General features: G+C 55.6%; 7 protein-coding genes across 7 annotated transcripts; 3 read left to right on the plus strand and 4 right to left on the minus strand.

Moving 5' to 3' along the window:
* Positions 1 to 142: 142 nt before the first annotated feature.
* BGZ61DRAFT_440888 (RNA polymerase II transcription mediator) lies at positions 143 to 942 on the minus strand. Its single transcript, XM_046244534.1, has 3 exons — positions 759 to 942; positions 588 to 702; positions 143 to 532 (listed from the first exon to the last, which is right to left on the minus strand). Exons 1-3 carry the CDS (start codon positions 798 to 800, stop codon positions 273 to 275), a joined length of 417 nt encoding a protein of 138 aa, XP_046110560.1. The 5' UTR covers positions 801 to 942; the 3' UTR covers positions 143 to 272.
* A 237-nt stretch (positions 943 to 1,179) lies between these two features.
* BGZ61DRAFT_339496 (translocation protein Sec62-domain-containing protein) lies at positions 1,180 to 2,424 on the plus strand (the record flags this gene model as incomplete). Its single annotated transcript, XM_046239235.1, has 3 exons — positions 1,180 to 1,585; positions 1,633 to 2,183; positions 2,233 to 2,424. 3 exons carry the CDS (start codon positions 1,180 to 1,182, stop codon positions 2,422 to 2,424), a joined length of 1,149 nt encoding a protein of 382 aa, XP_046110561.1.
* Positions 2,425 to 3,034: 610 nt separating this feature from the next.
* On the minus strand, positions 3,035 to 3,671 carry BGZ61DRAFT_526809 (acyl-CoA N-acyltransferase; the record flags this gene model as incomplete). The annotated part of the gene is made up of 2 exons (XM_046253018.1): positions 3,035 to 3,178; positions 3,258 to 3,671. The coding sequence occupies 2 exons, from the start codon at positions 3,669 to 3,671 to the stop codon at positions 3,035 to 3,037; spliced, it is 558 nt and encodes a 185-aa protein (XP_046110562.1).
* Positions 3,672 to 8,449: 4,778 nt separating this feature from the next.
* BGZ61DRAFT_85201 (uncharacterized protein) lies at positions 8,450 to 11,170 on the minus strand. The gene is made up of 4 exons (XM_046257150.1): positions 10,286 to 11,170; positions 10,223 to 10,230; positions 9,591 to 9,789; positions 8,450 to 9,536 (listed from the first exon to the last, which is right to left on the minus strand). The coding sequence occupies exons 1-4, from the start codon at positions 10,894 to 10,896 to the stop codon at positions 8,588 to 8,590; spliced, it is 1,767 nt and encodes a 588-aa protein (XP_046110563.1). The 5' UTR covers positions 10,897 to 11,170; the 3' UTR covers positions 8,450 to 8,587.
* A 2,799-nt stretch (positions 11,171 to 13,969) lies between these two features.
* On the plus strand, positions 13,970 to 15,239 carry BGZ61DRAFT_440895 (uncharacterized protein). The gene has a single exon (XM_046244535.1). The coding sequence runs from the start codon at positions 14,450 to 14,452 to the stop codon at positions 14,960 to 14,962; it is 513 nt and encodes a 170-aa protein (XP_046110564.1). The 5' UTR covers positions 13,970 to 14,449; the 3' UTR covers positions 14,963 to 15,239.
* A 4,491-nt stretch (positions 15,240 to 19,730) lies between these two features.
* On the minus strand, positions 19,731 to 20,060 carry BGZ61DRAFT_526811 (uncharacterized protein; the record flags this gene model as incomplete). Its single annotated transcript, XM_046253019.1, has 1 exon — positions 19,731 to 20,060. The coding sequence occupies one exon, from the start codon at positions 20,058 to 20,060 to the stop codon at positions 19,731 to 19,733; it is 330 nt and encodes a 109-aa protein (XP_046110565.1).
* Positions 20,061 to 23,732: 3,672 nt separating this feature from the next.
* BGZ61DRAFT_472172 (uncharacterized protein) lies at positions 23,733 to 24,512 on the plus strand (the record flags this gene model as incomplete). The annotated part of the gene is made up of 2 exons (XM_046248300.1): positions 23,733 to 23,819; positions 23,991 to 24,512. 2 exons carry the CDS (start codon positions 23,733 to 23,735, stop codon positions 24,510 to 24,512), a joined length of 609 nt encoding a protein of 202 aa, XP_046110566.1.
* Between the last annotated feature and the right edge of the window lie 1,076 nt (positions 24,513 to 25,588).

Below are 25,588 nucleotides of genomic sequence, written 5' to 3' on the forward strand. Positions count from 1 at the left end.
GGATAATTAGACATTTACAACACCATGATTTTCTGCGCATAAATGACAATGCCGCCATGAGATGGCTGGTGTCAAACGAGACTAGATAGTTGACGGGTTTTTGGGCACGCAGTGGGAGAGATACCATTTAAACAATTTCGAATAGATAATCAGAGTCCAGGGGACTCCGTGATCCGTGAACCTTAGTCCTCGGCGGCCCATTCATTACCCAAACTCCACGCTATGCATTCCTCAATCCATTTCCACCGTCTTTCGTTCAAACAAAGATCTCCTCAAGGTCGTCGGATGCTTCGAATCACGGTATCGAGCTCGGCCAGAATCTGGTCTTTCTCCTTGATGGCCTCCTGCCGCTGGGCCTCGGCAATCTTTAGGTCATCTTCCAGTTCCTTGATATATCGCTCTTGGTCCTTTTCGCTGTTGTCCAGACCCGGAAGTGACGAGATGAGGACCTCAATCTGCTGTTCTTTGATGATGAGGTCTCGGGACAATTCGACCATGCCTGCGCGGAACTCATCCGCGGGGAGAGGATCGACTACACAATAGTAAGCGACTCTGATATACGTGGGAAATTCCAGTGTCATTCGCACCCTCTCTCTGGTTCTCCTCTTGTTTCACATCGCGGACTTTGTCGTTGGGCCCGAGGATCTCCAGATCGTGTCGCCTGTGGACGTAGTGCAAGCACGCGACAAATTGTTGCGCCAGCTGTATGAATCTGTCAGATTGCGGGTATCAAATCATCGTCGAGCACGGGAGCGTACCTGGTCGGCAGCATCCTGCAGTTGGGTCAAGCGGTCGCCCATGATGGTAGGTAGATGAAAGCTGTCGCAAACAAGGCTGACGAGCCTCGCGAATGTAAAATGGAGGCAACCCCACGAAAACGGCCAATGCTAAAGTGGCGGCCGATCCAGGGCCATCGGGGCGCCGGGACCTTGTGGTTATGCGTCACGTGGAGATAAGCGGGACTCAGATGCAGCTGGAAATTTTGGGCTGGTGCGGGAGGGAAGTGAACACCTGGCGCGACGTCAGAAGCTAATAAGGCCAGAACGCATCTCCATCTACACTCTTTCATAAAGTCCGCAGGGCAGCCCGCAACGGTCCACTTCCGCACGCCGTTTCCTCTTCTTCTTCGTCTTCTAATTTTAATCATTCTCGACACTCGTTGCGAACCTTGCGATCAAAATGGCCGCTCCTCCCCCTCAACCTGGTCAGATGCCTGGTCCAGGCCAGATCCGAATGCAGATGCCTGGAGGTCAGCGCCCAACTCCCGAGCAGATCCAAGCGATGCAGCGGCAACTGGCCATCGATGCCGAGAAAAACGGCATGAGCGTCCCGGAATTTATCGAGCACATCAAGAAGCAGGCTCAGGCTCAGCAGATGCGAATACGCCAAGCACAAGCGCAACAGCAGGCTGGCGGCCACGATCACCAACACCCGCACCCTCCCCAAGAGGGCCAAGGTCGCGCCCAGCCCATCACTCCTGGGCCCCCGAATCCAAAGGCTTTGGCCGTCGCCAACTTCCTACGAGGCCAGGAGCTCAAGCCCCGCACGTGTATCCTCAATGGCGAGCGCAAAGACATGTTCAAGGGTATGTTTGCTCCGAGTCAGAAGCTACCAGCCGCTAACGCACCATAGTCAAACGAGCTCTCCGAGCCCTGCAGTCTCCCGCGTATGAGAAGGCCCGCAAGAAGAACCCTCTTCTGCCCGAAATCACCGACCGAGCTTCCCTAGAAAACACCTTCAAGCTCCTTCCTCTGAGCATGCTCGCCCTCCGAGTCACCAAGATTGAGCCCCAGGCTGCCGCCAACGGCAAGAAGCCCAAGCGCGTCAAGGGCCAGTGGAACGTCAAGATCGAGCAGCAACAGGAGGCCAAGGAAGAAATGTACTATGCCTGGCTCTGGGAGGGCAGTCAGATCATGCGAAAGGTCTATGCTGGTCTTGCCCTTGTTGCCATCTTCGCCATTGTTCTCTACCCCCTCTGGCCTTTGGTGCTGCGCCAGGGAGTCTACTACCTGAGCTGGGGATTGCTGGGTCTCCTCGGCTTGTTCTTTTTGATGGCAATTTTCCGTGTTATCCTGTTCTGCATCACCTACTTTGTTGCGGCTCCTGGTCTTTGGCTTTTCCCCAACCTGTGGGAGGATGTCTCATTCATGGACAGCTTCAAGCCTGTTTGGGCCTGGCATGAGGTGAGCCGCTTTTTATGTTTTACTTGATACTTGAGCTAACCAAGATTAGACTGTGAAGCCCAAGAAGAAGAAGTCGAAGTCCGCGCCAACCAGTGCCAACCCCGCGCTGGCTGCGGCCACTGGCCAGGTTGCTCCCGCTCTTGCAACCACCACCGGCACTGATACTCAGGTGAATACTGCCGGGCTTGAGAAGCGCCCATATTCGGCGCCGAGGGTAGAGGAGTTGTCGGACGACGAGTAGATGGTGTGCAAAAGTCAATGTTGATGGATCAGTGGCGTTTGGGAATTGTATCAACATTTCAAGGGAGTATCTGCAGTTTAGGGATAGTAAATGGGGATAGTAAATGGGGCTGTATGTCAGCAGGTAATGCGAAAGATTGTGTTACATAACATCCGGCTCAGCCTTTGATTTTGTTATTCTGGTATCGTAAGGCTTGAGTGTGATGAAATGCATCCCTGAATGTCCTAATTAAGTTAACTCTGTACTCTAGATAAGCTTACTTCTCTGCCAGTTAGTACAACCCTTAATGGTAGAACAAGTGCTCCAGCGATGTAGCCATTGAGGCAAGCCGTGGGGAACAACAATGGCTCTATGAGAACAACCACCCACATGCACGCATCAAGGGCCGGTTGATGTCATATCACGTCGATTCTTTCGAGATCTAGAAAAAGCAACCCGCAGCTCCTCGCAAGCCAGAACCCATCATCAGAACAGCAGCAAAATCGAGTCGCCTCGCTCCCCTTCCGCCTAACTTTTTTTGTGAAGAGTCTAGATATCGAAAACAAATGGAACACGGCTCGTGACGAGCAGCCCTCGCCGGAATGACCCCTTACACCCGCGGGGGAGCCACTCATTGCAATTGCTTGTAGAAAAAGGTGCCGTCTTTCAGCTCCCTCGCCGGACTCAAGCCGTAATTTGGGATCCGGCCTAGCTCCACGTATCCGAATTTCTTAAACACTTCCTCTGCTGCACTACCGGATTCGGTATCAAGGAGCTACACATTGCGAGGACTCATGTCAGCGAACCACTTCAAATAGAATAAATCAAGCTGGAATTGAGCGTCTGTGACTCACCAACATGGACCTCCCGCGCTTGACTGCCTCGATTTCGAGAGAGCCAAGGAGGGCCCTGGCACCACCCCTACCCCGGAAGTTTTTGTGAACAAGGAGCTTCTCGACAAAGCCACGAAAGGGCCCCGTCTCGGAGTAGGGCATGGAGAGCATCACAACGCCCATAACCTCACCACCCTTGGCGCGGGTCCCAGGCTCAGACTCGTTGAGCAGGATGAAGATCAGCCGCTTGCCATCGTTGACCTCGGCAATGCGCTCCTTCCACCAGGCGAGAAGCTTCTCGTGGGACAGGGGTGGCAGAAAAGTGGCGATTGTGCGGTCGTGGGTGATGCAGGAGGCGTGGATGGCGGCGAGGTAGGGGATGAGGTGGCCATGCTGGGCCGGGGAAAAGAGAGCCACGGTTCCCGAGTCGGACATGATGAGGCTTTTGGTGAGAAGCGAGATAGAGAGGTGAATGAATTGACGGGTTTGCTCCACAAGATCTGCTATGAATAGACCCAACTGTCGGCGATTGCCAGAGTCTGTCAGCGCTGCGTGTGCTTGTGCCTCTGCCACGGTCTGACAAAGCGGCTAAGAGCTGGCGCGGGAGTCTGCTCTCAGTCAGTGACAGGTCACGGTGCGTAGGTGCGTGTCCCGGCCGCGGCATACGTGTAGAGTAGAGGATGCGGAAGCCGCTGTGATGAGGGGATATTGACTCTGGGCGAGCTGGTAGCCCAATGTCGGGATAACGGTACCAGGCTCGAGTCAATTGCGAGACACAGGTTCACTGAGCGAGCCGGAGCAGGTCATGTGCGAGTGAGCAATTCTCGAGAGGGATCCGGGAGTCAATCAATCACGGCCGGGGAGCAATGGTGACGTCGAGAGATGATTCATTCGATATCGACGATAAGTGAGAAGAAGCCGCGCCGTCGATCTGGCATTTGTCGGCCGTGATCCAATTCTTATGCATGCGTCTCCCCAGAAAAAGTGCCCTGTAACTGCAAGCCTGAAGCCAGCCCGCTGACCCGGGTGCCGGTAACCTGAAGGCCTAAGTGGGCGCTAGGCCGACCTGCTGTACCTGCGCTACCGCCGCTACAAGCCTAAGGTACTGGACATCCGGGACCTCCTTCAGACGGGAGCTAGGTATCTCCCCAATCAGCTCATGATGGCCAGCAACCGTGGCTGCGCTTTTGCCACAAGGCGAGTACGAGAGAAGGAAAATGGCGCATCTGCTCTGGTGGCTTGATGTACCATAGGAGGTGGTTTCGCAACGGCCGTCGGCAGAAACATGTCACTCCCGCCCCAGTCAACTCCAGCGGGCGGACGGGTAAGCTGGCTAGACCATGGCACTCGAAGACCGCGGAAACAAATATTGACTAAGCCGAGGGAACATGCGGTGTGTTTCCAATTTGTTGGGGTTTTTTGGCTTTTTTTATACCTTTTTTTCTTTCTTTTCTAACTTGGAGTAATACTTGACTTCCACACCTCCGCCCAGGTCCATCAACGCAGCCTTCTCTCACTGAATATAATAAAGTCAATGCAAATGTCTCCGTCGCGCCCTCGTTGTTACTTCCTCTATCCGTGATCGTATAGTTGGTCCGTCATCACTTGACTTGCCCTTCGAGGCAGCTGCTAGCTTACAGCGTCTTTTATCTGGTGTTGTGTAAGGAAGTGGGCTCGGAGGTCTGTAAGAAAGACCTGCAACTCCGTCCACGACTTTCCACTGCACTTGGGGGTTTTTAGTGGCAGCCGCCCCCAACCGCTGCCGGATGTGTGAAACGGGGTCGCTTCTTGGTCGCTGCAAAGTCGAGTCGTAGATGGAACTTCTAGTTCAGGGTTGGAGGATGTAGTAGCGGTCTCGCTGGTGGTTCGCAGTAAACTCGTAGCTTCCGATGGGACCAAGCGAGTGTTGCCCTTGACCATGGTCGTCTGCCTCAACGGTCCGCTTTACGCACCGGCTTGGAGAGATCATATTATCATCGTCGTCACCCAGCATCAGGTCACAGCCGAGAATGGTCAATGCGACCCTCTGGCTCGTATGGCCGGGGGCCTTTCAGGAACGTCTTGGGAGAAAGAACAGCTCCAACAGCTCTAACAGCCACGCCCTGTTCCGGCCAATCTTCTTGACCTTTGCTTCGTCTTTTTTATTGGTCGTATTACTTGTGACCGCATTTCGAAGGGCTTCGAGCCTGCTATGTTGCTTGCGGCAGAAGACCTTAGGTTCTTGTCGTGGGCCGTAATAGAGGCGGCCACGCAACCTAGCGGCGCTAGGTTGACCCGGTCCAGGTTGCTAAGCCAGACCAATTGGGCCTCGGCTTCAGCTGGGTTCTTGAAGTGTTGCACTCGTTCCAGTGCTGATAGGATGTTCTTATTGAGCTTGAGAAATAAAGTTGATTTGTTGTGATGTGGTTCTTGGTTGCATATGCAATGGCTGCAGGGCTCGCTAGGTCAGCCGAGCCGACCAGGGTTCTCGCCACTGCCATCGTTGCTTCCTGGTAGGAAAGGTGATGTGAGAAGGAGGGAAAGAGTCAGGGCTCGACTTCTTAGGCCAACTACTTATATATTAATACAGGTTTAACTTTTCCAAGCTGCAAAGCTTGATGTTTGGTCATCGTGGAAGCGTTGGGTAGGAAATACTTGAATTGTGGAAAACCCTGGGTTTTTGTTTATCTTGTGCCGGCAACTTGCTCACCTTGAGGGAGCAGACAAGAGACAGAGCGTTGCCTGTGATGATTATGGAGTCGAGATTATGGCGTTGTTAGTGATGCCCTCCTGGTTCTTCAATGTAGAGGACCATGTCGGGAGTAAGCGCGGTGTCGTTGTTGTTGACCATCGTCTTGTTCGGTTGGGTTTGGAATGTGTCGAGGTCTGAATTGCTCTGGCTCGCCACGGTCAGGAGACGACCTTATATATCTGAGCCTCAGAACAAGGTTTGCAAAGATCAGGGCGGTACAGCAGACAGAAACGCCCAAAAAGGGTTGTGGAAAACATTTTCTAGCCACGTGGTTACGTAAAGAAACTCGGAATGGCCTTGATAGAATGGCATTGATCCCCTAATTGCTATGAAGGTTCTGGTGCAGACCCAGTGGCAGCTCTTTGATTAGACAACCGGGTGGTTTACAAAGCCAAAAGTATATCTCGGTGATGCACAAGGTATCTCAATAGCCTCAAGGTCAAGTGGGCGTCGTGCCGGGCGTCGTGTTACTCCGGAACAACGGGCGGATGAGATCCATCAAGGTCCCAGTAGACAATATCGACCCGCTCAGCTGCGCTTGAACAGCCAAGGTACGAATTAAGCGCTAAAATTGAATTTACCAAAAGGCATCTCCATACTAGGGCCCGTTTATAGTCGCCAGCACCCCTAAATGATAAATATTGGTTGTTTCCCAATAATTCTCTTTCGGGACCTCCTGACAGATACCAGCTGGGCCAGTACCAGCCTCACACCGGTCGGGTTTAGACTGAGTGTTAGTTTCATTAATAAATTTGGGCAAGGAGTCTCGTATCAACGGAACCGGATAGGCCGTTTTCATTCCTGCTGTACTAGCACCACATGTTATCCGAACATCAGATCAGGCGAATAAAGTGGCGATGCTGCGTGTCAACGCCTAACTGCGCATTGCCAAGGAGCAACCATAACTCCAGTCCGTCATTGGATATGGGCGACTTGGATATCTACGTAACTATCGAGAACGCGGTGTTCCACTAGCGAAATTACTCCTGGGTTGGGGTGGCTCTTGAGCAATGAGCCTGCTCCTGTTAATCCGGATTGTGGCTTCGTCACCCGGACTTGTCGATGATTGCTTTTGTTTTCCGACGGTTGTGGCACGTACCATACTTATCCGGTTTCTACTAATCGGTCGCAGTGTGCGATCAAAACACGGTCATTTCCGTTCATTTTACTTTTTTGGTGATACTCATTAACTTACAATCCAATCACGAGGACACCTTGAGGTGACTAAGTGCTGTCCACTCAAAATCATCCCGACTTCCTTGTACTTGTTCGTCGTGCTTATATGTCCATTAGGTACCTAGACAGGCTTAAGTGGACAGACTTGGGTGGACAGACTTAGGTGGACATACTCAGGCTCCGATACTACGTACAAAGTCCACTCCCGTCTCCGGATCCAAAGTCCCGATCGCGAATCGGGTCTCGGTAGGGCATCGGAGAATAATGCAAATGCTACAGCCCCCCCCCCGGGCCATTACTCAGTAGCCCGGCCATATGATTGTGGCATGTCATGTTAGTGCAGGAACTCCAGGCATGCGCATGAACGTGGAGCGCTGCGCACTCAGCCCGCGCAGAACCTGTACAGAGCCCTGGTATCACAAACACGGCACGAGGCTCCGTTTCCCTCGTGGGCTGCTCTCACTTTCATTTCTGTTCCATCCCGTTTTCCATCCTGCTCCAACCGTTCCCGCCGTCACACCTCCATGCCCACGCCTTCTCTGCCGTTGCTGCTTCGAGCATGGCCACGTGGGACGCTCCCAAAGTCGCCAGCCATTGACGCCAAATGTCTCCCTGATCCCGCCCCCAGAAACCAACCTCTCACCACCTATCGGACACATTCACCATTAATTGTCGATCCATGCCAAAAACAAAATGGAAATTAAATCATATATGAATCGCATTATACATTCGGTTGTGGTATATTGCCATGTTCCCAAAACACCTTTGCTATTCGCCCAACTCGCTTTGGGCTTCCCTGTTCATATATCAACCCCTTTGCGCCCACGGACATCTCCTACCACCTCTGTTCTCCTTCTTTTCATCCTCGTCTCTTTCTTGTCTCGCATTACCCATTTGCCGTGGCGTCTCTTGTCCTGTTGCATCCATCTTCTCGTTCACCACTCCCCACCATATCATCCATCAGAGGGCATTGCCCACGCCGCATTTGGCCCTCGCTCAACAATTATGCCCACCACGCGCGCTGCCAACTTGGGCATCTGATCGGCGCCAAGCCACATATTATCGTACAGATCCAGTCATTTTAGTCGATTCGGATCCATCTATCCTGCCCACCCGGCCCTTAAAAGCAGCATCCACGGCCACATCCTCGACCAACGCCATCGGCTGAAATGCCCAAAACCATCCTCCCCGGCAGCAAACTTCTCAGTCGCTGCCCTTTGTCCCACAAAAGGATGACATATAATATGCGATGCCTCCCCAAAGAGGGTTATTATACAAGCATTATCGTTAGAAAAGACGCGCAATTCAGCGTACGACCACAAAAGATGGACGAATCAAGTGCTTGTTCCCGATAGAAGCAGGTTTTTGTCGTGTTTAGAGTGTGGGGTTGTCGTCATTTGCCCCGTTACTGGATAGAGAGCCCAGAAATCGGACGATCGCGGTACTATCGTGGCCGTCCTGACGCGTCTGGCTTCTCAATCAGCCCTCCGATATCGACTCTGCCCGGGCGTTCCTCCCGAGACCAGGCCCGCTCTCCAGGATGCTCAGCGTGATCCTGCTGTGCTCGAATCGGGGGTAGTTGGAATGACGGTTGAGGTCGAGGGCGAATCGTCGTCGTCAATTCGCTTCGGGGGATGTGATACGACGTCGGTCCCGGGTATTCTTGACGACTCGGCGACGCAGCATACGACGGTGCTCCGGCCCCCATCCCCGGGTTTGGGTTTGGCGGCAGTTGCCCAGATGAACCTGGAGGCGGCCGAGATCCGAGAGGGCCCTCGTTGAACCGCTGACGCGCAGGATCGAACGTTGCAGAGACGGGGGCACGTTGGCCGTAGGTCGCCTGGGGTGTCTGCGGCTGCGGGTTGTACCCTTGAGCGTAAAGGGGCGAGGGCGCCTGTGGGTAGGAGTGTCGTGCAGTGTGGCTCAACACCATCACCACAAAATAGATGGACCCTTCCTTCGCAAGACCCAAGCGCACTGGATATTGCCTAGCCTGTCCATCAAACGTTCGAAAAGTCAGATACTCCTGACGCTCCAGTTGGAACCGCCCGATTTCCTCCGCGCTGAACCCAAGTCCCTGTATTATGTGGTCGAGCCTGGCTAGGATTGGAGGTAGGTAGTTCGGCTCTTTTCTCGTTTGCTCCTCCAGGAGCTGGCTTCGAATTGCCAAGACCCTGTCTCGTTCCGTCGGCACCACAACGTCGCCTAAATTTCGTCCCTGGATATTGGCGCCGCCTATGGCATCCGCAAACACTGGCGACACTTTGGCAAACTCCATCTTCATGTTCAAGAAGGCCACGGGCTCTGGTACCCGAGCTGCAATCGAGGGTACCGCATACGCATTTGCATCCGCGCCCGGGGCCCGTTCAAGGTATCTGGGTGGTATCGGCTCCCTTACTCGGCACATTAGCATCTAACAAAACGACAAGTCCAGACTGAGTCCTTACCCTGAGCCCATTGCACCACCAGATGGGTATATACTCAACGGTCGTCTCGCAGCTGCGTCTTGAGGGTGTGGGAACCGTGACGGGTCATATCGTGTATCTCGGTCGTCTCTCAGGCGCGGTCGTCCTCGTTTCTTATGTTGTACATCGACACAAGAGTCTTCCTTGCCGTTTGTGATGCATCTCGAGCAAGGTCGTTGCGCTACAATGAGAATTAGCACCAATATCCAGATACGAAGTCATCAGCAGTTCCGAGTCGTGGCAATTGCCGTGCAGGCATGTTAACAGGCACAACAACTAGCCCTTGAAGCCAGGCTCTTTCTTTTCGAGCGCAAGTCTTCCAAGGCCATATTCTCGACCAGCTCTTTAGTTGCAGTCGACGGACCTGTTGCCCATCACGTCCGAGTCGAGGTTTCAGGTCCGAAACAGGCTCCTCGACAAGTTGCACCCTTTACAGGGTAGTGGCGCTGCCCCTACCCCCCTAGAGTTATCGACATTGGTGAACCCCTGCTTTCCCAGACAAATCGGGTCGGGCTGGAGACGCTGCCGCCCTGTCGATTTGCCGCAGGACTCGGGCATTGTGCGCGATGCATGGAAAGAAATCGAGGGGCAAGAATGTCATCTGGAATACGTACCGTCACATCTATCATCTGGTCAGCAACTGTGCACAGGATGTCCATTCCTACAGGAGTTCTTACCGGAGATGGGCCCGCTTGCATGGAACACAGGCGGAGGCCACATGGCCCTTAGTCTTCCTTTGGGATTTGGGAGAAGTCATTTGCTGGCTCTCCGCAACTAGTGGCCGGCTGGGCACAGGATACGGTGCTGGCGCACTGGGGCCGGCTGTAGGCAGATAGCCAGGTTGTTGGGGCATGCCCAGAACTCCGGGTTGAGGATACTGGCCTGGCCTGGTTAGGGGCTCCTCCGGCCGGCGGTATGGGTAGGGCATTGACTCCTGTTGTTCTTGCTGGAATAACCTGGGTAGCGATGGAGGCATGCTGGGTGGTCCTCGGGGATCGATTGGAGACTGCTGGTTCGGAGTTCCGCGGTAGCCATCTTGGGGATTGACAGTTGGATAGCCACCCGGGGCTTGACCACGTTCGCCGGCCCCTTGAAATGGCTTCGTGGGAAGAGGCGGAGACCCTGACATGGGCGGCGAGGGGTATGCCCGAGACCGGGCAGAGTCGTCCAACTCTGCTCTCTTGGGTGCCCAGGTCAGGTCTAAGGCGATTCGCGCCAGGTCTGAGACTCCTCGGCGCTGGCCGAGCGGAACAGGCGGTTCGTCGACGAGAAGACTTCTGGGGAGCATGGGGGGAGCGATTGTACTGGTTCAGTTGGCCGGACGGAGAGGCGTCCGTATGCTCGATCCCACAATCACCGAGTCCCCTAGGCCTAGTGCCAGAGGGTGGTCTCGGTATGGAGATTTCAACACGTCGTCAAGACTTCCTTCGCTGTTAGCATCCCCTTCCACACAGCACGAGCAGCAACCAGAGTTGGCACAGTTGCCCTTGGTGGGAAGCCGGTCTGTCGAAGACGCAATCGTCGAGTGGCGAGTAGCTTCGTCCAGCCCAGGAGCGAACAGGCTAACTAGGTCCCTGTGTTAGGAGGTTGTCGAGGTCGACTTGGGGATGGCTAGGATAGTTGCCCCGCGCAGGTTTATCGGCACCGAAGCGTTGCCAGATAGGAAAGACTGCCTAACAGGTGGGTGTTGAGAAGGTGTCAACAACGTCAAGCCGTGGCTGCGAGACTGCGAGTTAAGTGTCGACGACAGCGACAGACGAAGGTGAGTCTCTGTGGGACGAGATGCTGCACTGTGATACTAGGAAGATGGATCTTGGGGCGTCCTGGTAATACAGCATGAAGCCGTGCTGGTGGGATGTCGAGAAGTGTTCGGGCCACTACAGAGATGCCCAGGGACCAGGACCTGCGAAGCGGACTCGGAGGACGTTGGTCGTGATGGGGGAATTCGTCGGGCCCTTCCTGGCCGGCAAGTCGCAAGCACAAAAGGCGGATTGTGGACGGAAGCTAGATGGTGGCTCGCGGTCGGTTTTTGTGTGACTATCGGGCTACTGGAGAGGGGCGGCGCAATTGAGATGCAGCCGGGGGTGGTTCAGGGTTGGCAACAGGGCATCGGGGACGACCCTTGTTCGGATTTTAGAGTGGCTGCTAATCAAGGATTCCGGTAGAGGGTTATGCCATGACGATCCCCAGTCAACGGGCCATAACTGACGAGAATTCTCCGCGTGTCTTGGGGCCCAAGGCGTTTTGCCTGTGTTAGTCTTGCAGGTGCAATAAGACACCACGGGCGGCAATGATTGGGGGCGTGGTGGAGGTGAACGGGCCCGGCGAGCAGGAGGGAGAGGGGCAGTGTCTCGTCTCGTGTGGGAGTTATCTACTACGAGGACTGAGAATGTCTCATGTGATGCCGTCGTCTTGTTCGCGGCGAGTCGTGGCCGAAGCAGCAACGGCCGGTTGACGCAACTGGATGGAAAAGGGGAGTGTCAAGATGATGGGCAGAATGAGACGGACGAACGCCGACTGGCTGGGGATGAGAGTCGGCAGGCCCGAAAAGATGGGATGACAGCAAGCGAGACAACGGCAGGTAGGAGAACTAGCAGCAAATGGAGAAGGAGCAGTAGCAGCAGCAGTAGTAGCAGCAGCAGCAGCAGCAGCAGCCAGTAGTTAACTAGACAGGGCAGGCCCCAAACGCAGGCTCAGAAGAGCGGAGGATGCAGGTTGCTGCTTCCTTGGTCAGTAGTTGGCGGGCAGGTATTGAGGTACCTACGTAGTCGGACGTAGTAAGTGGTGGAGGTGGAGGTGGAGGAGGTTTGTGGTGGTGGTGGTGGTTGTGCTGGGGGTGACGGGGGGCGTGTGGTCAGCGACGAGACGAGACGAAGCCAGCTAACCAAGCAGCTAGTGTCAAGTTACCCGCAACCCTGCAGTATCAAGGACGAGACGACGATGATGATGAAGAAGAAGGCACATGATGGGGAAAGGGAGGAAGTGGGGGGAGGGTTGGCAGGGGGGCGTGGATGAACGACACAAGACACGAGAAGCTCCAGACGGGAGATGGAAGATGGAGGCAGAGCCAAAGACAATGCGCAAACTAGAGCTGGAGCATGGGCCAGGTGCCAAACCAAGAGCGTGGTGGTGATGATGGACGATGGACAGACACAGACACCGGGCCAGCCACGGAGAGGTCTCGCACGGCATGGCAGCCGGCGCGCGCGTGGCATGGAGCCTTAGCCTCAAGAGGGAAGAAACCGCCCGTCAAGGGGTTCATCTCTCTGTTCTAGATTTTGCCTAAGACATTCAAGGCAGTCAAGACAGTCAAAACGATCAAATAAGCCAGCCAAGCCGGGCCAGCCAGCCAGACAAGCCCAGTGAGTTAGTAGGGCTGTTTCGCGTCTTGGTGCTTGGTGCCGTCATGACCGGGACGACCAAGATCGGCGAGAGCGTGCAGCACCCAACAGCCGGAGCTTGAGATTTGGACGACGCCTCAAACCCTAGCAACCTAACTTAGTTGGAAGAGAGGATCGTGTCCCTAACATAGTACCTAGCTGGGAACTGGGAAGCCCTTGGTCCCAGCTAGGCCGGGGCCTCGAAAGCCTGCTGAACTGGTGCAAGAGGAAGGGTGTGCCCGTTGAGTTCCGGGGTGTGGGTGTCCAGACATCTACATCGAGCATGGGCTCCCAGCGCCAGCGCCGAGTGTGCAGCGTGGGCGTTGGCCTTGGCATGGCACTGGCGTGGTCCTGGAAGTGGGCATTTTTGGCGTTAGGGAGCGGGCTCTTGGAGCGGCCACGGTGGAGTCTCTAGTCCCCCTTTTGGCTCTGCGGCTGGGTCCCTGGTTCTTGCGGCATGCGCCGTGTCGGTCGGTCGGTCGGTCGGTGATCGACTATGAATTGACCATCGTTTGGGAGTGGGAGCGGGAAGGGGCCAGAGAGGACTGCAATTCAACTACCACGTAGCAGAAGGTCACTGAAGAAGACGGAGAAATCATGGGACGAAAAAGCGGGGGCACCTAGACGCCCTGGTGCCCGGGGTACGTCTGGCCCAGGACCGGGACCGGGGGGGGGCTGGGATATTCGAGGGCGGATGATGCAAGAGAAGATGGTTGAGAATTGATTGAAGAAGGGATGGTCCGTGACTGTGGACCGTTGAACTACCAGTTGTGGACGCTGAGATGGGATGAATGGGACAAGGGAAAATGCTGGCCGAAAATGTTGGCAGCGGAAGAGAGACAGGGCTCCATGCAGGGCTCCAGGGCTGGACTCCAGGGCCCCAGGGCTCCAGGGCTCAAGGACTTGCAGCTCACCTTCCCGTCCTTGGACAGATACATGCCTTAGCCCGCCTCTGCGGCAGGTACCTCGTAGTTGGGTTTAGGCTCGTTGGCTGGCGCGTGGTGATGGGCTCAGGCTTGCTATGGAGGGTGCCCGGCCGGCAACGTCCAACACCACCGCGCTTCCTCCCTCCCTATACCCCGGAGCTCGGGTATGAGCATGGTGAGCCTGCCGGTGGGCGACTTGGCGACTTGCGGCAGGGTTGAGACATGGGATGGGTCTGGTGGACCAGGAGTCCATGATGATGAAGATGAGGATGGTGATGGTGATGATTGATACCGATGCTTGATCGAAACCCTGAGTACGGCCATCGGGACTCGCTTTCTATTTCGCCCTCAGAGTACATTATTACAGCACCAGTGAATTCCCCTTCCAACACCCACACAATTGTCCAATACCTCTCAGCTACGACCCTACCAGGGAGCCCGGGCACCTTGTCGAGACTCAGTTGGTTGTTGCCACTCAAAAAGACGCTGTCCGTCCCATCGCCAGCTTCCCATCGTTTGGGATATTAGGTTACAGATGCAGGTGGTGGCTAATGAACCGTCAGGAGCCTCCTCCTTGCAGACGGGTGATACAACCTGGGAAACTAATGTACGATGCCGCAAGATCTGGTCCCAGGGTAAGGGAGGTAGGTATAGGGGTACTACATGCCTGGTCCCTCGTCCCTCGATCAGTCCCTCCGTGCCTCAGTGCCCCGATCAGACCGACCCAGACCTTTCTTGTCTCGAGGCTCGACTCGGCAGCACACGACATGCGGCACAACATGCAGCATCGGCTCCCACCTCTTGGGGCCGCCGCTTCCCTGCAAGCAGCTCAGGCGTACAGAATGGGCCCGGCCGGGGCCATCCATGGCTTGCGCTGGCGGCGAGAATCTGCGAGTCCCAGGGTCCAAGAACCCACCCTCAGAAGAAGGAAAAAGAACCCTCATCCTGGATGGCCATCTTGGCGGGCCTGGCGCCGGGTGCAGTGCTCGTGTCCGGAGGTGAAGCACCGTTCCGTGACCGTCCCGTGGCGATGAACGACTCGCCGTAACACAGCATCACACCCAATTCTGTCTTCCATTACGGTCCGGCCTTATGCTTGACACAACGACGCGTGCGCGGCCCCAAGCTTGAGCCACCCCGGCAAATACGTTCGTTGACGCTCCCCCCTTAAAAAGCCCCTAGGCTTGACCTCGCTCGCGTTGCGAAAACCCTCCCGTGGACGCTGACGCCGCTGTGAATAGCGCCCGGCTTCTGGCTGGCTCGGGCTGGTTGGAGTGGTTGGCGTGGTTGGCGTGGTTGGCCATCCCGGCTGGGCGTCACCCTAGCGTCCCCCGGGCGCAGTGGGTTGTGGGCCGTTTCCCCGCTGGGCGGCTGTCACTGCAAGGTGCTGAGTAGCCTGGCTCTCGCTTAGCCTGTGGCCGGACTTACTGTTGGCAGGCCACTGTCACGATGGCGACATGGGCGAATGAAAAATACGAAAACGGCGGAGAAAGATGGAGGGCTCCCAGATGTGAATATCTCCGCTGAGGATGTGCTTGGCGTTAGTTCCGAATTCCGTCCGACCCGTTGATCGTTGATGTGATGAAGGGATGTCATTTGTTCGGGGGTCCCGAGTACCGCACCTGCCATTGTCGGGGTCTTTCTTCCTCGGCGCGCCCTAGGTGGGAGGTGGGGGGGTTGCCTCGTCCTAAACCTCAAGTTCCTCCAACCCGAATTATCCATGCTACCTTATTCCGAAATGCTAGGTCAGTAATCGCCAACTTATCAACCTCCTTGCGCCGCGCACATGATCAACCGCACGGGTCTCAGAGGTGAAAATTAGTGCTCCAGAACACTGCATTTCCAGAAGGGGCAAATATGGCCCGTTGGGAGGTCGTCCCTAAAGAACGGGCCTTGTCAACCTAGCGCCATAGTGCCGCAGTGCCGTCTGCTAACCATGCTAGCCATGCTAACTAATATTCAGACCACAGCCACTCCGAATCCCATCCTCTCCGCCCGATCGAGTCCCAGAGACTCCGTAATCAGCCAAGGGAGGACGGGCCAGATCGCATGGCTGATGCAACAGTGCCATCCCGGGACGAGACCTCGACACATGGGTCCCAAGAATTCCCCATCCTCCCCCCCCTAACTTCATCTCATCGACACGGCCCATGGCTGCTCTCAACAACCGCCCACCTGGCGGCCGGGATATGTGCCATCAGACTACCCAATACTACCGTGAACTAGGGTGATCCTCGACTTGCGTCTAAGTTGCTCGGCCTGGTTCTTTGGGCGCCTTGGACGTCATCACCGATCCCCTCGTCCAGTTCCTATCCAGGATCAGCCTGTCCCATGTAACCGCCCCCAGCCTTACCCTTCATCCTTGTCCCTGTCGATGGATTCAAACACATTATCGTGATTGATGACCTCGCTATCGTTACTTTTTTTTTTTTTTTTTTTAAAGAAGTGTACCTCTTTACTTTCTTCTACAGCCCTGTTAGAGGTGTGAAAATATTCGTACCTTTCAATCCGAGAATGCCATGATGTATTCTGCCCATGAGAGCGCCGACTTCACGATCCCGGATCAGCCGCTGGCTCTGCTACGCTACCCTGTCTTTTGGGCGGCCGCTTGTCTATCCCCCACCGGGCCAAGCGCCCTCCAGCCTTGCAAGTCCGAGGGCGATGAAACGGCCACTTGCGTATCGTCGACACACGGACGAGCCCGGCCCAGCCCACAATGAGGTCCTTGCCCCCCCGTTAATGATCGTCACTCGGGGGTGGTAGCATGCCGTCTCCCTTCCGTAATCTCAAAGGCTCGGCGCCGACTCCGGTGTCTGAGGTTCCGAGCCTTCGAGTGTCTGGCATCTGATCCCGATGAATGCTAATCTAGCATACCCGAGAAAAACATGGGCGTCGGCGTATTTGGTTTTGTTCAACGCCTCTTTCATTTTCCCATCTCAACGTTGAGCGCTTAGTTCTACCGGCTTGGGCTCTCTGGGGACTTGGTGGCGTCCTCGGTCAGCCATGTCCGAGTCCACATCGTCACCATGGTGAACCAAGGAAATGCCAGGCTTTCTAATAAAGGCTTTTGGACCGTGTCTATCGAAACCTACTATGTACAGATCAGTCGCGACCGTTAGCTAGCCCCAGCTCTAACCCGATGGCTAAATATCCCGAGCCGGTGCGCGGGTCGCCCGATGTCCCTTGCTTCAGCTCCTGGACGCTCCAGAACCTTGGGAACCTTATTAACGAAAGGTACTGTAACTGTACCATTTACCGCCCCGCCTTGCCCGCCTTGCCCGCCTTGCCCGCCTGCTTTCTGGAAAATGGGTGAACCGCGCAAATGAGCTGATAGGCAATGGATGATTGCGACCCTAGGCCAGACAGATGGGATGGATCATGGGATGAAAGGAAGCTCCTAGTGGTGCCCAGACACACCTCGCCCTCCACCGTGGGACACCCCTCCGGCCAGAATGCTACCTCACACATTTTGGATTCTGCACGCGACCTGTGGAATCGGCCAATCGAGGATTCTTGGTGGTGGTTTACCACGTATCTACAGAGTATCTACACAGCATCTCTCTCTTACTGGACACCTCGGCAAGCCTACAAGTGAATTGCCAAACATGTCGTCGCAGCATGCATGCACCGCAGAAAGGGTCGGGCCATGATATCACGCAGGATGAGACATCCCGTGCACAAAAGGGCTGGAGATGCGGTTCTCGCTAGGTCTAGATTGACTGCCTGGCGTGATCAATCGATGCACATACACACGCTTGGCCCTTCGTGATGAGTTGCATCCAGACCCTCACACCCCAACACCCCACGCTCGCTCTAGGATTAATGGGCCTAATTACCGGTGCGTGCCGTACCACGGGGGGTTTTTTTACGGTCGCCGGAGGCTGGTATCCCGGGTTCTGCGGCGTTCCTTGCTCATCTCATCTAGCATTCAGGTCCATGCATCCTCCGACTCGCGGAGGGGCCTGAGCCTCGAGATCTGGGCGCATCACCGGGCTCTTCGGCTGACATCTCGAATTCGAACGACGTGGTCGAAGCCTGCAGACTGCAGACACGCACACCTAGGCACCGCACCGCCCACGCACCCCCTGGCAACAAGCCACAGTTCTTGGACCCGGTCTGAGCTTCCACTGACGGGCAGGTCTGGATGCGCCTCGACGCCCGTTACTTGCTTCTTCGGTTCTATGGCCCCAATGGACCACCAAAGGCCCTTAGCTTGCAGAGCCGTTGAACCAAGGTAGTCATAGCACGCCACGGCACTGCACGTAGATCAAGCCCTCGAACCCATCCCGCCTGTCAAGCGTCTTCACCCACCTGAGACACACACAGAAATGATGCCACAGCCATGAGGAAGACACGCGCTCCAGGCTCCCCACCACAACACCTCTTCTCCCTGCGCTTCCGAACTTCCCTCTACGCCATCACCCGCTCCCACCACACCGAGTGACCCCTGTCAATCTGCCCTCACCCCCGGTGGCCCAGCCCTTGCCCCGGCTTTGGCGTGGCCAATGTCAGCCAACTTTAATTAACGACGTCCCCATCGTGGCACATGGCCGTGGCGGTTGGCTAAACCGGCCTAGTGTCATCGCTGCTCAACGCCATTCCTCGGGATCCTGGCTGTCCGTGTGCATTGAGTCAGGTGCCCGTCGAAAAGACTGATCGCCCAGGGCAAAGGTTGAATTGGGACGTTTCAGATTTGTTATGTAGATCCATGGGCTAGAGAGCCCTTGCATGATACGTGAGCAGATCCGCCGCCAATTGACTAGCTGTCCGTTCAGCTCTCCTCATTCCCTAGTGATATAGGGAAACTTGAGGCGTCAAACACATACCTATTGCACCCAGTAGACGGCGTAGGGCTGCGATACTACTAGGGATGCCGGTGAGGATTGTGGGCACATGGCTTAGGACGAAGCCAGGACCCTACGAAGAATTCTTGAAGACTAAAGTGCAAGTCCCGTAGACCTCGACGGATTCTTACGGGCTGAGCCTTGGATAATAGTACGTACATTAAGACGGCTGAGGTGGCAAACGCCTCGGCTCCAGTTGGACGGTTCAGAGTGGGTATCAGCACCAAGCCTCGCCGCTAGTGCGGTGGCTGTCATATTTTCCAGACGCTACAACGTCAACATATTTCGCATCGTGAAAGTTGAAGAACGAAGTACAGAATCAATCTCAGTCAGACTGACTCAATCTCAGCCAGATTTTTTGGGGGGATTTTTGAAAAAAAAGAAAGAAAAAATTACACGATGAGCCAGCGCCTTCCGAGCCATGAATCAACGGCGATACCTCGCGAATCATCCCGTCAAAGGGGGCCTGAGACAGAGTAACCGGCTTTGCTGCCGGGTGGAGCCAAAAAACATAGGGTTTCATGATTCGCGTGTCGTTGGACACGCAGGCGGATGTGGCGCTGAGTCTGAGACATATCAGGTGATAATATTCTTCGAAGCAAAGCATGTCAACGTAGGTTTGGAAGCGCAAGTTTACAGACAATATCGCTTTTGGGGACGCAAACGACATGATGTAAGTGGTGAAAGTCAATCTTGCTGAAGAGCAATCAGAGGCTGAGGCTAGAGTTGAGGATGGACTATGGACGTATCAAGGACAAGTTACAAGGTAAAATTCTGGAAATCGGACTCGATTGGCACAGCCAACTTTGTCCACCCTTGGTTGATGTGTAACCTAGCTAGACTTCAAAAGGGGTGGATGATGCGAGACACACGATGAATGGTTGCACAGCATCGTGAGGCGTCAGGCGTGAGGCTCCAGGGGCGACCGCAACCCATCGGAACTCGCCAGGCCCTCGGATGACCTCATCTGCTTTAGGTTGACGGGAATGCAGGCATGTGCGGCGCGGCTGGTTCTCCTCGTTCAAGAATAGGACTACTGTATGTACTATTGCAAAGCATAGACGTGCATAGACGTGCATTGGGCCCCAGCATGGGCATCAACATGGAGAGAGCGCGAGCACGGTCATGGGCACGGTCATGAAGAGCGAGGCGAGGCCCCGATGCGCACGCTGCCTCGGCCGGCAAGCACGAACATGGTAGAAGGAGCTCTCGCGGTCCGACGGTTGGGACCCTCGAAGCTTCAGAGAAGACACCACTCAATGCCGTAGCTTGTGCCCATTCATTTCGGGTCCGAGGCTTCATGGTTCCCACGGACCAGGTCTTTGACGTTTGCCTAACGGTTAACAGCTTACAAAGGGTCCGGGGGGCAGGTAAAAGCCAACAACAACCAGCAAGGCCTGCCAGCATGGGTGTTCCGTATACGAGGAAGGTGCAAGGAGCGGGTGGCAACTCCCGCCAACTCTCGGCGGACTTAACATCCAACGCCTAACTGGGGTACGACGCCAACGACGACGACGACGACGACGACGCCGATGTTCTCGGTCCTGCACAGATCAGGTCGAACCTGAATCTCCTTACGCCTCACGACGCAAGCCGCGCCACTACTCCACCAATCCGCCAATCTGCCACCGCCGGAGTCACGATGGTGAATTTCTCCGCCAGTGCTCCCAGCAAACCGCCTGCCCAAAGCTTGGCCTAGCGACACCAATGGCACCTAATGATCGACGCTGCCAACGGCGGGTTTGCGACTGACTAGTTCCAGTAGTCTCGTGGGTGGAGGAAAGGGAGGGTGAAGCAGAGGCCAGCTCCGGGTTCAGCCCAACCGAGCCAACGGCCATGTGCTAATTCTCACGCCTCCGCGACTCCGTCCTCCACGCCTGCTCGCGCCTCCACGCCTCCTCGCGCCTCCCGACCAGCCCATGCCTCTCGACCGCTCTTTGCGTTATCACCATGCTCCAACCTTCGTCTCCTCTGTTAGCCTCATATCACGAGATTCACCCGCCGATCACTCCCCGGGACGGCTTTCTCCGTGCCTTGGGTGGCTAGTCCCAATATCAGCCATCCACCGGGGATATTTCGCACCAAGCTAGGGCGTCATCCCTTACTTGCAGACAGCCAGTGCCGCCACAAAATACTCGGGCCGCCGCTGTGGATTTCTTGGGGGCCCAGCACTACACCCAACACCAGCGCCTCCAATTGTCTCTGGTTCCAGTCCCATGAGCGCAAAGCGCAGGGCGGTACTGTAATCTGTACTTCATACTGTCTTCCTCCAAGGTCGTCACCTATACCACGGGTGCCGCACAGACACAAATCCTGGAGCAGCACCGATGCAAGCACCCCCGACTTCACACCCTCAACGAGGGATATACAGGGTTCCTCCTTGTTCCCCCAAGCGCCGCCTGGACAACCATCATCCATGGACGGGCACACGGACACATGGCACATGGCAGTGGACCCTCGCCTGTCTCTCCACATGCAGCCTGACATCGTCGACAACGGGCCTCCCATTACCAACCAAGCTGTCCATAACACCCGATCCAGAAGGGCCTCTCACTTGTCCCGGGCTTCCAGGGTCCCAGTTGCCCAGGCTTCCTTGTTAGGTTAATCGCCGCCTGTCAAACCAGTGACCTGCGTCGCTGTCAGTCGCCGAGAACTGCGGGTCGGGGTCTTGACAGCCCTCGCAAATCCGAGAGCGAGATGAGAAATTCAGTTGCGGCGTGGGATGTAATTTAGAGACAAAGCATCGTCATCCTTCCGCCTGGATCTCCCTACCATTCCCGGTACCAATGGCAAGACGCCGTGGGCATCGTACGAGCGCCTAGCCAAGAGCTGTGTCTTGGTCGAGGCCTTTCAATCCATCTGTGTTAAACAGTTCAAAACTGTACATCCATCATCGCCGGTTGGAATCGCAGCACAACCAATTACCCGATACGGCGGAAGGGAACGGCGAGGGCGAAACAGCATGGACCAGCCATGTAAGCGGCCGCCGCCTCGACCTCGCCGCCCGTCGCTCACCCTCCAGAGTTGACATGAGGTCAACTCTTTAGAGACGAGCGGGGTCACTCGCTGATTTGGAATATGACACTCTGGGCACATCCAAGCAGATAGTCTCGAGGGGGAGGGTCGATTCCCTGCAAGCCAGGACCAGCCCTTCGATCATTCACGATGTCACTTCATCTAATCAAACCTACGCGCTGAGGGTCTCGAAAATCTTAAAATACTCCCAACTTGGAAAAGATTGGTGGTGAGCTGAAAAGAATCTGACTATGATGAACTCTCTGACGGCCCGGTGACCATCCAGGATTGCTTCCCAGCCTCGTCAATGACGGTTATGAACAACTCCAAAGTCTACTCTCGGCCCGTGCTGCAGCCTTGGCCGTGACGGCTGAAGCCGTTTTGCCGTTCCGATACGGGAAGCGCTATTGGTAAACTCCATAACTTAGTAGGTAAATTTCCGGGACATGGGGGCCCCCGGAACACCATGATATGACATGACGATACTATCACTAGTTGTGAGGATGGGCTTTGGGGTTCAGAGGTCTCGTCATAGCCAAGGTTCCACCTTTGCAAATTCACCGGCGGCCCAACGTCACCTCGCATCCAGCTTGAGTCTGGGCAGGGTCTATTGATGCAGTCATTCTCACCACTGTTGCTGATGGCTTGGCAACGACAGAACGACAGAAAGCGGACGAAATTTCCCAGCAGAGACGAGGCCGTGTCCCAAAATATGCTTCGTCCCCTGCGCATGCGAGTGTTGTCGACAGGGGCAGGGTCCCCAACCGTCATTAACTTGAAGCGCAGCTCACTCCCGGCATCACTGGAGAAGGTTCATCTCTCCTTGATTCGGTAGTGCGTCCCTGCCACAGGCCTCAATGCGATCCCTTTTTGCTGCACGCGATCATACCCAACTCCGCCAGGGCCTTCCGCCAGTGCACCTGGGGATCCCTTTCTCACGCCCCTCCATTCCCTCCAGCACATCGAGTGCGGCCCCTTGTCCGCTCGCTTACTGGCCAGACGGAGATTTTTTTCCCGTCGGGCCCTGGAGGATGATCGCTCTCATTTCGTTGCAGAGGTCTCGATTATTCTCCGGCAGGGGGCAAACCTTTCGATGCTACCACAAATCTATCAGAAGTGGTCCGGCTTGCGACTCTGTTGGTATGTGCGGTATGGGAGTTACTCTCGGCGTGGCAGATTTCCCCTTCGCCCAGACACCATTACGTACCGGTCTGATGCGGTGACGCATGGTCAACAACGGCAGATGACGCGCCCGAGACATGTGCTACACAGGATAATCGGACGACGATCAAGGGCCCGGAGTTTTGGGACGCGCCTGTGTGCTGCAGATGGAACCGGGCGCCAGCATCAGTGGTCTCCTGCATGCTCCTTCGTTGGCTGGGTCGCCGACGCGCGATGCTCAGCTACGGACGATCGGGCCAAGAACCAGAGACAGACACAGACTTTGTGACAGATGAGACGAACCGGCTGTTGAGAGGCGGGTGATAGGGCTAGGGCCGATCATGATGCCTACTGGCGTGCGGTATAAGTGACAGGCCGATGCATGCTATAGGCAAGGTCCGAGTCACGATTAGGTATCGCCGTATCCCCGTGCACGGAGCCACGATGAACCTGCAATGTCCCATCGACGTGTCCGAGGGGTTCTAGTGAAGCAAAGTTGAGGCCGCTTGCGAGTCTCGCTTGTTGACTTTCGGCGATGGCGATAAGAAATACGAGAAGGCACGTATGTTAGAGCCGGCTCTCCAGCTCTGTTTGGGATAGGCTCTTACGGTTCCACGATGGTGCTTACTCGTGGATTGATTTACCTTCAACGCGGATACAGTGATGGAGGCGTCTTTGATTCCTCCGAACATTCCCTGTGCCGCCGGCAAGGTTGGCGAGTTTTCCCTGTCTCTGTCATATTGAGGCTGGGTGGCGTCCATGTGATGTGGCCTTAGTGACAGTTGCTTTTGGCTAGCCATGAGTCGTGGAGATGTGCTCGTGGGAGCCATGAGATTGACGAGCTGCGAGAGCTCTGCCGCAGGGTCGCAGGGTCGCAGCTCAAAGGTGCCTGGGCTCCGACCCGACTCGCCCGCAGGGAAGCCACACTAGGGAGGCTACTCGCGCTACCAGCCCTGGAAAACATCCCAGACATCCCAATCACCGTTCACTATCTCAAATCTGAACATAGAGTCTCAGTCAACACCGCAGACTACCCTACACTACGCCGCCACCTAGTCACTGCGAACCTACAAGATATCTCAAACAAGCCTCGCTTGCGATGACGATCCCCATCATGGAAGTACGGTACATGTCATTTCTGCAGTGGCGGCTCAGCAATCACTGCCCAGTTCAGTCCAGCCTTCCCCGGCTTTGTCCTTGACGCTCCCACCCCCCAAAAGCAAAGTCTCTCCTCGCCCACTTTGCATGTCTCTCGGCCACATTAGCTTGGCTCTCGCAGAAACAACGGTGGAGAAACCACATGGGTCGTCGACATGCCTTCAGCTGAGACCTCCGCCAAGGTACTACGCATGTGAGTGTCTCTTGTTTCCCACACTTGACAGTAAAAAGGGAAAGGGGGCCATTCTCTGGACCCCGACGAAGCGGTCCGGCCATGTCGTGCAGTTTCTTTCTCTTTCTCTCCCCTGGGTAAGTAACTATCACGAAAGTAGCACCGAGAGCGCAGTGCAGCTTGACACGGTGGAGCGAGCCGAACTAGCTCTGCTTGCCCCAGTCGAGACCTTTCCTTTAGCAATATGACAGGTGGAAGCAAAAAGCAAAACCGCCCTTCTCCGATGCCACCTCCTTGCTCCACCTTGCCTGTCTCAGTCCGTGGGAAGGCGTTCGCTGAAGGAACGAAGGCAGACTATCGAGCGGCCGGGGTGTCATCGACGGGACCCAAAAGGTGATGTGATTGGCATTCGGCGTCGATCTTGGTCCAGGCCGTGAAAGTCAGGGGGATGGCGTCGTGAGAACTGGATCTACCGGTGCAGGGACTGAGCGCGGCTGACGCCTAATGGGACCGACCTTGACTAACATGCCCAGCCTTGCTTGATTCGGACACGTTGACGCCGGCGTTAATAGGGGCGCTCTGCAGCTACCGCATTATCGATTCTCAAGACATGTCTAACAGGTGACAATCGCGGTATGCTCGTCGATGCTGCGAGCCCCAAAAAATGTGCATATTCAATATACTTGGGGAAATATTTATGCTACGTATTAAATGGCATACTATAGGGTAATGGACTCGAGACGAGGCCATTGAGAAGAGGCCATCATGACGAGGAAATACACAAAACGCCCCCGAAATATCCTCAAGTCCCTCTGCGTCAAACCAAAACACCTGCCCTCGCTAATCCACGCCGTGATCCTGCTACCCGCGTGCCGAGTCTCTGGTGCCTGGCATAGGTTGTGCCCTCTCGTGCAAGAGGACACTCGCACCACGCGCCCTCTCCGACGCGACTCACCCAGCGCATGTGCAACGAGGTTTCCTCCCCGGCTCTCACACAGAGAGACAAGACGTATTCCCATTCGTTTCCCCGTCCACTGTCGAACTGAGACGGCTCGGCGTGACACGAGGGCTCCCTGCTCGCTTGCCGTCACCTTGCTGTACACGCTCCGCAGTCCCCGCTCAGGAGATAGACGAGTCGGTGCTTTCCTCGACACAATTTGATCCGGAACGCCACACCTGCTGTCTCGATGCTGCAGGTCGCAGATTAAATGAGAGAGAGAGAGAGAGAGAGAGAGGAGAGCGTGTGTCTGTGCATGTGTGAGGCGCCCTTGGCACCGAGGGAAGGACAACGTGGGATCACGGGGAGCCCTTGTACGACGGGAAG

The sequence above is a fragment of the Ilyonectria robusta genome (assembly GCF_021365365.1).
Source record: "Ilyonectria robusta strain PMI_751 chromosome Unknown BGZ61scaffold_2, whole genome shotgun sequence".
Taxonomy (NCBI): domain Eukaryota; kingdom Fungi; phylum Ascomycota; class Sordariomycetes; order Hypocreales; family Nectriaceae; genus Ilyonectria; species Ilyonectria robusta.